Source organism: Salvelinus namaycush, unplaced genomic scaffold (genome assembly GCF_016432855.1).
Source record: "Salvelinus namaycush isolate Seneca unplaced genomic scaffold, SaNama_1.0 Scaffold284, whole genome shotgun sequence".
Lineage (NCBI taxonomy): Eukaryota > Metazoa > Chordata > Actinopteri > Salmoniformes > Salmonidae > Salvelinus > Salvelinus namaycush.
The window spans coordinates 132,501-147,366 of record NW_024059719.1 but is presented as its reverse complement, the minus strand read 5'-3'; the positions used below and the strand labels follow the sequence as shown (position 1 = coordinate 147,366).

The window sequence follows — 14,866 nt, the reverse complement described above, 5'->3', positions numbered from 1 at the left end:
ACGCTAATTTGGCGTGCAAGTCTCAACTGTTGTTTAGTTGTCAACTCATTTGTCTGAAAAGCAGCAAACAAGTGATGTGGACAATATCCTCATCATGAACCCGGGGATCACAGTTTTGGTACTGCAGATTTGACCTCCCTCTAGGAATTGCTAAACTACAGCGCGCCCCATGGTTCAACTGTGCAACTGCACTCTGCCTGTACACAACACACCCACATTTTGCACACTGCTTTCATAACCTTTGACCAAGGAAGGGAAAGAGTTTGTCTGCCATGAAGTGGGTGCTTGTTACCATCTGCATTGCTGCCTTGGCAGCTCTTTTGGGGCAAAGACTTCTTAAATTGAGGTAGGCTGCATGGTTGCTGAACATTTTAACATTATCGGGCGTGTGTATCTTCTTTGGAATGTCTTCTTCAGAATCATGCTACATTTCCCTGATCAGAGTTTACAATATTGACCTGATTGACATTGTCAACAGAGGCCTCAGACATTAAAAGTGATATTTGAAAAATAGGCTTTTAGCAACTTTGAAGTGAACTACTTTAGGTGAATTGAGCAGTGGTGTGAGAGTGTCAAAAGCTGAATTCAGAATGATCTGTGTTGCTTTTGCTTTCACTCCAAAGTAATATTAACCGGGTTCTATTTGCAGTGAAATAGCCCTTGCCAACAGAGAAGTGCCTGTAAAACGCCTCCCCAACTGTCACCTATTAAAGAATATAGGTATGTCTGAACCAGTCCATTAAATTGTAATCATACATTGACATTATAACAGTTCATGCTTTAATTAATACATATAGTATAGTTCTTCTTTGTTTCACATCAGTGTGAGATAGATACCAATGTAATGTTGAAATAGCCTGTTCTACTTTGAGCCTATTCCAGTTATTTCAGGAGGCTCAAAATAATGAGTCTTCTCAGTATATGTGATGAGATCAGGCTGTATCACTGCTACTTGGGCAAGTGTCAGGGCTGAAGTCCATTAGACTAATAGGCCAAGTATCAACGTGTCCCAGCATGCTTTGTTTGGTGTCATGATGATGAATGTTATGTTCAATGAAGGCCTATGGGATAAAAATAATATATTGATATAGGCTATTGCTAATGGTTTGTGGACAATCCTATATGTACAGAATATGGAGCAGAGGACTTCACCATACTTCGAGATGGACTGGCCATCATAAGCACCGTAAGTAATATCCATTGTCATGATGCGATCCTTCATGGCAAGCATATTCTGGTAAGGCACACTGAATAATTAAAATATTGTCCTCAATTCATAATATTGCATGTTGAACATACCTCACTCACACTGATGATAAAATAACAATTTTTACAGAATAAAATGGCTGTTTTTAACAATACAATACATACACCCTGTTTGTATCCCAAATGGCACCCTATTCCCTACATAGTGCACTAGTTTGGTCAAAAGTAGTGCACTATATAGGGAATAGGGAGCCATTTAGGAACTTAACCCTGTCACTCATGTCAAATCATTACCCCCCCACCCAGGGCTTGAAATATCCTGGAATGCCCTCCTTCTCTGATGACCCAGGGAAGATCTATACCCTGGACCTGTTGGACCCCAGACTGATCCCTGTGGAGCTGACAATCAAAGGAGGACTGGACAGGGACTCCTTCAACCCCCATGGAATCAGTGTCTACATTGACGAGACAGGTAAAGTATGGGAGAATTAGCTCTCACATATGAAATTAGTTTGTTTCAAAAACATCGGACAGGGTGTAGTACAGTACAATATACAGCACCAGTCAAAAGTTTGGACACACCTGCTCATTCAAGGGTTTTACTATTTTCTACATTGTAGAGTAATAGCGAAGACATTACAACTATGAAATAACACATATGGAATCATGAGGTAACCAAAAAAGTGTTAAACAAATCAAAATATATTTTAGATTCTTCAAATTAGCAACCCTTTGCCTTGATGACAGCTTTGCACACTCTTGGCATAAAGAAAAAACTTTGAATGAGTAGGTGTGTCCAAACATTTGACTGGTACTGTATAGAAAAACAGTACAGTATACAGTAAAACAATACAGTATACAGTAAAACAGTACAGTATACAGTACAACAGTACAGTATACAGTACAACAGTACACAGTAAAAGAGTACAGTATACAGTAAAACAATACAGTATACAGTACAACAGTACAGTATACAGTACAACAGTACACAGTAAAAGAGTACACTATACAATAAAACAATACAGTAAACAGTAAAACAGTACAGTATACAGTACAACAGTACAGTATACAGTACAACAGTACACAGTAAAAGAGTACAGTATACAATAAAACAATACAGTATACAGTACAACAGTACAGTATACAGTACAACAGTACACAGTAAAAGAGTACAGTATACAGTAAAACAATACAGTATACAGTACAACAGTACAGTATACAGTACAACAGTACACAGTAAAACAGTACAGTATACAGTACAACAGTACAGTATACAGTACAACAGTACACAGTAAAAGAGTACAGTATACAATAAAACATGTGTCAGCAGTTATTCTAGTTACTCAAGTCAGAAATCGCAGCAAATCCCTCTATTCCAGACCAGATTATCCCAAATTGGGAACACCCTTCAGACCATTGCCTATGGAATTATGAACACTACTGTGTGTGTGTGTGTGTGTGTGTGTGTGTGTGTGTGTGTGTGTGTGTGTGTGTGTGTGTGTGTGTGTGTGTCTTCCCTGTCAATCAATAGACAGCCTTAGACACCAGAGGGGACAGTAGAGACCATATTTCTCACTGCTGAACTCCCATCTCCTTCCAGATAAAACCATCCATCTGTTTGTTGTCAATCACCCTCAACATTACACGAGCCAGGTAGAGATCTTTCTATTTGTCGAAGAGGACAACACCGTTGTGCACCTGAAAACTATAAAGCATGATCTCCTTCATAGGTAGGTGTGAGATTTTTACATGATGTGGATGAACCACATTGGCTATGTACTGTACAGTATAACCAGTGAGAGTTCCACAGTGGTGTGTTTCTGCTTGGCTAACTCTGTATGTTTTTGCCCTTTACTCTCTCAGTGTGAATGACATTGTGGCTGTGGGAGTGGAGAGCTTCTATGCCACCAACGATCACTCCTATCCCAGTGAAGTGCTACACATGCTGGCTGTCTTCCTGGGTCTACCCTGGGCTGGTGTGGTTTACTACAGCCCTGGAGGAGTGAAGGCAGTGGGCGATGGCTTCCTATCTGCAAACGGCATCAACATGTCACCCGACAAAAGGTGCCTTCTTTGTTTCCACAATTGTAGTAAAGTCTACACAATGGAAAATCGAACAGTTTAAAATGTACAAATCTGTTGTGCTCTTTGGAAGCGTGTTATGCAGTAAAACAATAAATGTGTTTTTTTTCCCCCAGGTATCTATACGTGTCCGCTATTTTGGACCATGAGATTGCTGTTTTTGAGATAAAGAAAAACAAAGACTTGGTACATGTCAAGGTAACTTTTTCACTACATCTAACATGAACGCAAACTTCTTTATGTGCACAATATTATATTTTGTATTGTTTCTAGAGATGGTTCAACCGCTATATTACAATCAGCCATCATATTCCTAATGATGTCTGTCTCCAACCAGTCTGTAGCCGTTGGGTCTCTCTGTGACAACATCGAGGTGGACCATGTAACAGGTGACATATGGCTGGGTTGTCACCCTAATGGAGCAAAGTTAGTAGTATATGACCCTGAGGATCCACCTGGATCGGAGGTTAGTACGTCATTTACCATGTCCTCTCTAGTTCTATTATATTATAGGAATAAATTCACTCTCATCTCAGTTCCAAATGGCACCCTATTCCCTATAGCAGTGGTTCCCACTTTTTATAGTCCCGTACCCCTTCAAACATTCAACCTCCAGCTGTGTACCCCCTCTAGCACCAGGGTCAGCGCACTCTCAAATGTTGTTTTTTGCCATCATTGTAAGCCTGCCACACACACACTATACGATACATTTATTAAACATAAGAATGAGTGTGAGTTTTTGTCACAACCCGGCTCGTGGGAAGTGACAAAGAGCTCTTATAGGACCAGGGCACAAATAATAATATAATAATAATCATCATCATCAATCATTTTGCTCTTTATTTAACCATCTTAGATATAAAACCTTATTTGTTCGTTGAAAATTGTGAATAACTCACCACAGGTTAATGAGAAGGGTGGGCTTGAAAGGATGCACATACCTCTGCAATGTTGGGATGTATTGGAGAGAGCCTCAGTCTTAAATCATTTTCCACCCACAGTCTGTGCCTGTATTTAGTTTTCATGCTGAGGGCCGAGAATCCACTCTCACATAGGTACGTGGTTGCAAAGGGCAAATCGTGCTTTTAAGACACTGATGCCAAGGCAGGATACTCTGAGCGCAGCGGCTTTTGATTAAATTAAACTTTCACAGAACCGCTTGCTGTAATTTTTATGAGGCTCTCTTGTTCAGATATCAGTAAGTGGAATGGAGGCAGGGCATGAAAGGGATAACGAATCCAATTGTTAGTGTCATCCGTTTCGGGAAAGTATCTGCGTAATTTCACACCCAACTCACTCAGGTGTTTCGCTATATCACATTTGACATTGTCCGTAAGCTTGAGTTCATTTGCACACAAAACAAATCACACAATGATGGACAGACCTGTGTGTTGTCCTCATTAATGCAGACAGAGAAGAGCTCCAACTTCTTAGTCATAGCCTCAATTTTGTCCCGCACACTGAATATAGTTGGGGAGAGTCCCTGTAATCCTAGATTCAGATCATTCAGGGGAGAAAAAACATCAACCAGATAGGCCAGTCGTGTGAGAAACTCATCATCATGCAAGCGGTCAGACAAGTGAAAATGATGGTCAGTAAAGAAAACTTTAAGCTCGTCTCTCAATTTTAAAAAAACTTGTCAATAGTTTGCTCCTTGATAACAAGCTCACTTCTGTATGTTGTAAAAGCGTTACACGGTCGCTGCCCATATCTTTGCATAGTGCAGAAAATACACGAGAGTTCAGGGGCCTTGCTTTAACAAAGTTAACCATTTTCACTATAGTGTCCAAAACGTCTTTCAAGCTGTCAGGCATTCCCTTGGCAACAAGAGCTTCTCGGTGGATGCTGCAGTTTACCCAAGTGGCGTTGGGAGCCACTGCTTGCACGTGCGTTACCACTCCACTATGTCTCCCTGTCATGGCTTTTGCACATTCAGTACAGACACCAACATGAGCAGCAGCTACGTTTGGCTACATACGGACCACTAGTGGAATCCCCGCGAGAGAATAACAGTTAATGTGATTGCATGTTAATTATTTGACAAGACTACCTGTATTTGACATTGTGTTATTATTTCGCTGAACACCAGATGGTAAAATTGGAATACCTGCCCTATAGAGTAAACTTCCTATGGGCCTTGGTCAATAGTAGTGTTGTGCACTGTATAGGGAATAGACTGCCATTTGGGATACAGCACATGTACCAAAAGCTTTAATTGGTTTTCTTTATCATAATTTGTTTTATAGGTCATTAGGATTCGGGACGTCCACTATGAGAAGCCAGTTGTGACCCAGGTGTATGCTGATGATGGCAGTGTGCTCATAGGTTCCTCTGTAGCAGCTCCCTATGAAGGAAAGCTTCTCATAGGAACAGTCTACCACAAAGCCCTGGTCTGTGATCTGAAGTAGCCAATGATTCCTTTCAGACATCTGATTTCCAAAGTCTGTGTGTGTATATAGAGATGCAGTAATGACACTCAAACTGTATTGTACTCAAAGTCTGTGCTGTTTCTGTATAGTACATCTTGTCTGGTGTAATATGATTGAAAAGTATAAATATTCCACATGGTTGCCACAATATAACACTGCAATTGCTGTGATGCATAGCATGTGTAATTATGTTAAATGATAAGAGGCCGTCTGCGCTCTTTTAAGTTCCTTAGTACTCAATAGTGTCTGTTCCAGGTGCGTAGGAATCAAAATAAGAATAGTGGAAAAGATGAGACCCGCACACTGTCGACAAAATGAATGAATCCAAAACTGAGGCTTGATGTGTTATTATGTTATTATGTTTACATGCATCTTACTGGACTATTTGTATTGATTAAACAGTTATATTCCATTCTCTGACATTGACAAATTGTTGATAATCGATCTTTGGGGGAATTTTTTTGGGGGGGTAATGACAAAGCAAAAAATACAAAATGTTTCAATATCTTACATCTCCTTTTTCAAGTCCACAACCACTACATCTACTCATATAAAAACATGGAAATCGCATAGAAACTCATGTAAACTTTATTTCTGAAGGCAGTTTGTAACAATAGACAAACTACGTTGCTTTCAGTTTTCTCATTTTAGAGTCAGGTAAATCACACTGGCAACTCTGAGTCCATTGTTTGCTATATTTTCCTTTCTTTACTTTCCCCACAGACCAAAATGTGTGTTTAACATCGAGATAAACATGACAGAGAAGACAGGAAGCTGTCTAGACTGTGTATTCATGATCTTAGGCCTTGATAATCCTGGGTCATACATTTCACTGATCACTATGTTAAGGAAAACCGTTGAACATTTGGACCCACTCCTCACCACAGGGGAATATGACCAATCCTAACTCTGCCATTGTCTCTGGCTGTCCCAGGACCTTGTTATGATGCTTCTACATCATTCAGTTCAGATGGATAAACAGGTGTGATCAGTGTGATACATGAAAAGCTGTGATAAATAAAAAGGTGTGATGGGTACGATAAATAAAAAGGTGATGGGGTGATACATGAAAAGGTGTGATGGGGGTGATAAATTAAAAGTTGTGATGGGTACAATAAATAAAAAGTTGTGATGATCCGCAGACCCATCACACCTTTTTATTTATCTGAATTCACGGGTTTTACGCACCAACCAAACTTCTATGAAAGCGCGATGGTCCCCTTTTGATTACATCATTCAGTTCTCCATGAAGAGGATGGATCCAAGGCTTCAGCCTTTCTCATCATTCTCCTCTCCCGAATCCCCCTCCACTACCTTTGATACAGTAAACCTATTCTCTCCACCATCTTGATTCTGAACATTCTCCTCTTTGTTGACGTTAGGACCTAGATCGGCGGGGTTGAGGTTCTCTTTTGAGTTGGACACATTAACAGCCTTCGCTCTAGTGTCCCTATCCAGACAGTTCTCCTCAAACACAGGGTCTTTCATAAAGACAGGGTCTCCCATAAAAACAGGGTCATCCTCGATAAGCCTCTGCCCCTCCTCTCCCATCCCAAAGCTGCTTAGTAACATATTGTGACTGATGCTGAGGTGGCGCCTCAGGCGGCGTGGGGAATGCTCCAGGGTTTGGATATTCGTCCCCAGGATGTCACTACAGCTCTTTGAACGACTCAACTCCTTGAATTCCGTCTTCGGCTTCGTGGCAGCGCCAATCTGCCTGATGGCCGTGCTGTAGTCCTCATGCTTCTCAGACAGGAAGTTGAAGATGTCGACGGCGGTGGGGAGGCGGCGAGGGCTGCGGATGTCGTCCTTCTCGGGCTGCCATCGATGGTCCGGGTGGTCCATCCTGTGTCTCTGCCTTCTCTTCTTCAGGACCTTGTGGGCCGACACAACCATGTGGACGTTCCAGCTGAAGAACAGAGACAGCCAGGCCAGACCCATGTAGATCCACACCTCTGCAAACACCCGGTACAGCCTTGGGTAGTCTATGTTCGGATTGATACCTGTGGAGTCAAAAAGGGAACATAGTTTAATTAAGTATATGTCACCCTTTGTTCAGCTTGGACCAAGCAGGATTGCACCAGGCAATGAATCCACCTCCAAATGACTTCATGATCCTCTAACGTGAATTAGGTGATATCATTCTTCACATATCTCTTTAACATAAACTAATATTTTCTGAAGGATCCCATCTACTTCATGAAAAGCCTATGTAACTACCGGCGACGTAGTCCCCGAAGCCGACAGTGGTGAGGGTGATGAAGGAGAAGTAGAAGCCCTCCAGGTACGACCATCCCTCCAGGGACATGAACACAAACGGGGGAATCACCAGGTGTACCAGCAGACCCCACAGGAGGAAGATGGCCGTGCAGATCAACTGGACCTTTTTCTGCAGACGTCACACAGGGAGAATCAATCAATCATTCAAATGTATTTTTATAAAGAACTTTGTGACAACTGCTGATGTAAAAAGGGCTTTACAGTGAGCCGGCCTAGACCCCAGAGAGCAACCAAAGCAGAAGCTAAAGCACAGTGAGAAGAACAAGCAACGGCATGTGACACAAGTGACAATGTTAGACCAATCCCTTTGATTTGACCATGTCAATTGTCATTTTTGAGTGTTCCACCAGATCTGGTGATAAGGCTTGTAGGCGAACACTTCTCCATTAGTTGGACCATACAGGATTCAGTAATTAGTACGCAGCTACAGTGGCTAAACGTGGCTTGTCATTGGCTAATCCGCTGTTAATAAATGCTTAAGTCATGTATTGCACCTCCCCCAAAGTCATTGATATAAATCCAAATCAGCACACTAAACGTGCTGAGAGACTCCCAGTGAGTCTTACCACACTAAGGCCTTTGAGTACCAGGACCTGTCCCAGGCGCTTGGCTCTGTCTCCGAAGAACGAGCCCAGCTCACTAATCCAGGTGAGGCAGAGAGGGATCCCACACAGGCCATACAGGATGCAGAATATACGGCCGCCAGCCGTCTTTGGGGCAACATTACCATAACCTGCAAATCACAAACGTATAGGCTTTCAGACGGGTGTGGCAGCTTCATTTCTGCTATGGTTAGACATTGGGTAACTGAGTTGGCAGCAGTTATCGGACAGAGATGTACATGATTCAATGTTTCCAGTGTTGTATTCAAGATATTGCCCACCTATGGTAGTGACAATAGTGGCAGCAAAGACAACCGAATTGGTCCAGTCCCAGTTGTTGTAGGTATTCTCTCCAGCGATGGTCACACCTTGTCCAGCAGCGTCTGACACCACCTAGGGAACAGAGTGGGTTATCACACTGTACAAACAGAGCTGATTGGGGTTATCTTAAACGTTGACGGGTTTCAGTGGGAGGAATTTCAGGAGTCTTCACACTCTGGGTAAACACAGCTCTAGAGTTACTTTGGGAATCTAAATTCACTGAGATTGAGCAAATAAAAATATAAAATGTTCCCACTTTGATTTGTTTGAAAAGTATTTTTGAGTCATTACACACAAACAATAGACCCCTCTTATATATTTCCAGAACCTTCAAATAGAAGCACACAGCCGTAATTTATGGACTGAAAACGCCCTCTGTAGTCTCGTAAACACGACCCTAGACAGCAGTGGCATTAAAACACTGGAGGCAACCCGGATATCTAGAGAGACAACGCCCTCTGAAAATATGCTGCCCCTTGGCTATTCCACGCTAGCAGAGTGGCACTGAGACTGATTTTTCACTATAAAATGTATGTCAAATGAAAACCAATGATTGCAAAGTTAAACAAAACACACAACTCTGCACAAGGACTACTTTAAACAATTTCCACTGAAAACATATTGGCTTGAAGAACAGTGCAGACGCAAAGTTTGGCAACATAATGACTGTGCAGTCGTCTGACGTCATTCTGTTACCAAACTTTGCATGTGCACTGTTATCGGAACAAAGAAAATGCCAAACCAGTTCTTCTGAACTGTCCCAACATGCTGGCTTGGCTCCTTTGGTTAAAGAGCAGGGATGATGAAAATGCATGTAGGCTCATCAGTGATGTGTTCTGTTGCTATAGTTGAAACTTGATTCATAAGCGTAGTAGTACTCCAAACTTTTACTGCAACAGTGAAAATAATATATTCAATGCATAATAACAAATAAAAATATGCACATCTATTATCAATAACAGTCATATCAGTACTGCCAAGGACTGAAATGTCCTAACTTGACAAGCTTTGTTTAGATGAAATAATTTTAGATGATCTACAATGTTATTTTTTCATGTAAAATTACCCACAAAGCATTTGACATCAGGCAATGCCTTTTGGACGTCTTTTTCTGGTCCTCCATATTTTGGGGGTATTTTTTTGGAGCCCTGATTTCAACGTCCACGGATGTGGATTTTTGGTCCAGTCCGGACCAAATCTGAACCAATCATAGTTGTCCGGACTGGCCTATATTTGGCCCAAACATAGACATTCAGATTTGGTCTGGTCCGGACCGGCCTTAATTTAGCCCAAACACAGACATGGATCTGGTCCACACCGACCAAATGTGTACTTTATCATTAGAATAATACCCAGCAAGTGTTTGTTTTTACATGTATATTTAGGACATTCAGCAGATGCTCTTATCCAGAGTGACTTACAGTCAGTGTATTCAACTAAGGTAGACAAACAACAACATATTACAGTCATAGCAAGAAAACAATCATTTGTAAACGTTACTCAGAATGTTATTGTAGTTAAGGTGGTCTGTTGGTTCATTCTGTATGCTGGCCTACTTTGATCATCATTGCTGCCAGTTTTAAAGCATTTGAAAAAGCGAACATAACTGCATGTTTACAGATGGGAGCAATAATACATATGTTGTTTCTTACTTAATAGAACATGTATAGCATTTAAAATGTTGCCATAGAATCAATGTCTGAAAAATACATATTTTCAACGTCTGGAAAATACATATTTGTTCCATTCATTCAGCCTCTAAAATGCACCTGATTTCAACGTCCAGAAAATAAGTATTTTTGACATCCATATAACACTTATTTTCGAGGTCCCAAAGGTCTAAGCTTTCATTCAGCACCTGAAATGCACGTGATGTCAACTTCTGGAAAATAGGTATTTTCAATATAATTTTGCTTACTGGGTATGTTTATTATCCAGGGACAACGTCCATGGGCCTAAATAGTTGTAGAACAGTAGGCCTAAAACATAGTGGCAATTCTACGGTAACAGAGGGATTCTGAGACTCGGATTTTTTCACTTTAAAATAAACAAAAAACAATGATTGCAAAAAAGTTCAACCATACAACTCCATGCACAAGGACTACTTTGAACAATTTCCACTGAAATGTTCACAATACATTTGCTTGAAGAACAAAAGTGCATAGAGTTGTATGGTTTGTTTAACTTTGCAATTATTGTTTTTTGTTTGACATACATTTTAAAGTGAAATATCCGACTTTCAGCAATAGCTGTTACACCTTGGAATCGCACATAGTGTAAAATACAATTTTAGAGATATAATAAAGTTCCAATGCAGACCAAGCTGACAACACAGTAATGGTAATCATTAAAACACCGATTGTGAATATAATACATGCTTTCTAAATTGAATCCCTACATACCCCCAAAATATAGTTCAGATCTTCTTTAGTCAAGCACGGATATGTTTTAAGAATGTTTTCCTTTTGACGGGAATATTCGGATTTGGCCAGTTTCCAATTGGGTTCTTCAAGTATTTGAAATATTGCTGCCCCGATCGATAGGTAAAAAATGATACCTGACGTTAATACAGGACCCTTATCAGACATTGCCGATCACTTAAAAACAATCCTCATTATGAAACTCGCATCAAAATTGTTGCCCAAAACAAAAAATAGGACGCGTGTTGCATTCAAACTTCTCTTCCTGGTTCCTGTGCTGGGTAATTACAAACGTGGGAGACTGGGATTGTGATAATACAATGGAGGAGGACAAATTCAATCCAGTCCACATACAAGACATCGTTTCAGGTGTGCGCCATTGTTTAGCCTATAGTATAATTTTCATAGAGACAGAAAAACGTTATAAGTGACTTTCTGATTTCTACAACCTAGCTATATGGGTTTAAGCTGGAATCCGTAGCTGTGAAACTGCCACGTTAGCCTAGCTACTTCAAACAACGAACAGTTTTTTCCCCCCTCGAACACCATTGCACATCATTGCAGCGCGATAGAACAGCAGAGTATGTATTTCTCAAGCTTCATAAACAAAGCAAAATCTATAAAAAATGCGACCAGTGGCGCTGATCTCAGATGTAATGTTGTGCGGATTAAAGGTCTCAAATTAAATATCTTTATTGAGTTTTGACTGATTGAAAGTCTCTGGCTGGGGATGTGTTTATGGAAAACAGCCACATAGACGTCTACCCTTTCGAAAAAAGATTGCAGTATAACTGGTGTATGCTGCAAATACTGCGTCCAAAATAACACCGTTTTTTTACTGCAGTCATTTTGCAGTGTATTTGCAGTTCAACTTCAGTACACTGGTTATTCTGCAATTACTGCGTCCAAAATACCACAGTTGACTGCAGTTACTGCACTTTTACGGCTGTTTCAAAACTGTACTATTTTGTGTAAGGGTATAATTGGTTCAGATTTGGTCTGGTCCGTTTGGCTCAAACATAGATGTCTACGTTTTGTTTGGACAGCACAGTACAGTAGAGAACTATACAGTAACCGACTACATTACATTCAAAAAGTAGAGTAGAGTACAATACAGTATAGTTCAGTACAGTACAGTATAATGTACTGAATTGTATCCTACTTTACTCTAATGTACTCTACTTAATTAAACTCTACTGTACTCTATTTAATTAAACTCTACTGTACTCTACTGAATTAAACTCTACTGTACTCTACTGAATCAAACTCTACTGTACTGAACTGTATTATCCTGTGCTCTACTATACTGAACTGTGTCGTACTGTGCTGTTCAAACTTGTGAAGCATAACCTAGACATCTATGATTCGTTCAGAGTTGGTCCGGTCTGGAGCAACCACATTTGTACTTGTTTGGGGGCCGAAGCTCATTAGTATAATCTCCAGTTTGCAAGTGTTTGTTTTTTACATTTACATTTTGGTCATTCAGCAGATGCTCTTATCCAGAGTGACATACAGTCAGTGCATTCAACTAAAGTAGATAAACAACATATCACAGTCATAGCAAGACTGTGAAAATATTACTGAGAATGTGACTGAGAATGTTATTGTAGTTGACGTGGTCTGATGGTTTACTCTGTAGGTTGGACTACTTTGAACATCATTGCTGCCAGTTTGTAAGCTTTTGAAAAGCTAACATAAGTGCATGTTTACAGATGGGAGCAATAATACATATTCTATGTTGCGATCTTCACTCAGCTCCTCTTTCCTATATTAAATGTATTTAAAATTTATTATTGTGATATTATGTTTACTTCATTGAGAATGTATGTACAGTTTAAATTTGGCCATAGAATTAATTACCCCAAAAAATAACTATTTTCAACGCCTGTCAATGACGTCTTTTCACCTTTCATTCAGAACTGAAAATGGACCTGATTTCAACATCCGGAAAATATGTATTTTCACCTTTCATTTAGAACCTAAAATGAACCTGATTTCAACATCAGGAAAATACGTATTTACAACGTCATTTTGCTTACTGGGCATGTATAATGTTATTAACCTATATGTAGGCTACATTATTGACATATAATAACATTATATGTAGGCTATAATAACATAATAGCCTACATTATTGCCTTTCATAAAATACAGGTACACACACATTTACTTGCAGGCATTGTCTACACACAAGTGCACAATAGAGGCACTACTAGAGTTCGCCAGCTTGTAGTCCCAAAAACCAGAAATGAGTTACCTCTGGTTCGTTCAGCCATTCCTATGGAGGGAAATGAATCGGGAAAGAATGGGGTTTTGGGAAAAACGCCCAAAATAAGGTCTGAGGCTAACACAGGCTCAGGAGATCTTATACATTTTGTTTTATGAGATATCAGTCAGTTAACGTGGCTATGAATTATGAAGCCTTTAGGTGCTTGTTTTGATTACATAAATGCTTCAAAATTCACAAAAGGTGATGTTAGCTGAGATTATCTCATAGAACAAAAGGTATAAGAGCTCCTAAATTTGTGTTTACCACAGACGTTATTTTCGGCGTTTATCCAAACCCACCCCCCCAAAAACATGAATTTCCACATAGGTTTGTGCCAACGAGACATTGTGGAGTTAGTGCCTACAAAAAGACACCATTTACTATTGCTCTCTATAGAGTACCACAGTATGAGTCATAATAGCCCATAACAAACAGGGAAATGGTTCCAATCGTTTTTCCACCATTCATTTTCCCCATAAGGTATTTTACAAACACTTCAAATAACGCATGTGTTTTGTGTAGGCTTACCCTGGTGTGATGTTTTGATAACAGTGTAAATCTCTCTATGACAAAGTTACTTTTATCAATATATTCGCCTGTATTTACCCCCCCAAAATGAAATGTTAATTAGCTGCTAATGTGGCTATCATAAAGAACTACAAATCCCATGATGATCTGGACGAGCCTACCGAATCGAGGCAAAGGTAAAAAAAAATCTCTGGATTAACTATCTAATGTTAGCTAAATGTAGTAATTCATAAATTGGCTAAATCTCTTTAAATTGACAACTCTGTGAACTGTCTTTTGCAAGTTTGAAATTGACACAATACCTGTTAGCAAAGATGTCAGCTACAGATGACGTGCAGGAGCTTGCAGGGATTTGTAGTCTTGCATGATGACTAATTTGATGCTAATTAGCACTTTAGAATCTGAGTGTAAATAAAGCCGAATATATTAATAAAAGTCACCTTGTCTGAAAAAGATTTACATGGTTATCAAAACATCACGCCAGGGTAAGCCTGACTTGCCTAGTTAAATAAAGGTTAAATAAGATGTTTAAAAGCCTACACGAAACACAGGCCTTATTTTAAGTGTTTCTAAAATCCCCTATGGTAAAAATGAATGGTTGAAAAATGACTGGAACCATTTCCTGGGCGCCCGAGACGTGGATGTCGATTATGGCAGCTCCCCGCACCTCTCTGATTCAGAGGGGTTGGGTTAAATGCAGAAGACACTTTCCAGTTGAATGCATTCAGT

General features: G+C 40.1%; 2 protein-coding genes across 2 annotated transcripts; one reads left to right on the top strand and one right to left on the bottom strand.

Moving 5' to 3' along the window:
- Positions 1–241: 241 nt before the first annotated feature.
- Positions 242–6,134, top strand: LOC120039601 (serum paraoxonase/arylesterase 2-like). The gene is made up of 9 exons (XM_038985023.1): positions 242–346; positions 650–720; positions 1,131–1,186; positions 1,513–1,678; positions 2,807–2,936; positions 3,070–3,270; positions 3,405–3,486; positions 3,626–3,754; positions 5,535–6,134. The coding sequence occupies exons 1-9, from the start codon at positions 273–275 to the stop codon at positions 5,694–5,696; spliced, it is 1,071 nt and encodes a 356-aa protein (XP_038840951.1). The 5' UTR covers positions 242–272; the 3' UTR covers positions 5,697–6,134.
- A 155-nt stretch (positions 6,135–6,289) lies between these two features.
- On the bottom strand, positions 6,290–11,629 carry LOC120039600 (potassium channel subfamily K member 5-like). Its single transcript, XM_038985022.1, has 5 exons — positions 11,323–11,629; positions 8,881–8,992; positions 8,564–8,730; positions 7,938–8,106; positions 6,290–7,720 (listed from the first exon to the last, which is right to left on the bottom strand). The coding sequence occupies exons 1-5, from the start codon at positions 11,506–11,508 to the stop codon at positions 6,987–6,989; spliced, it is 1,368 nt and encodes a 455-aa protein (XP_038840950.1). The 5' UTR covers positions 11,509–11,629; the 3' UTR covers positions 6,290–6,986.
- Between the last annotated feature and the right edge of the window lie 3,237 nt (positions 11,630–14,866).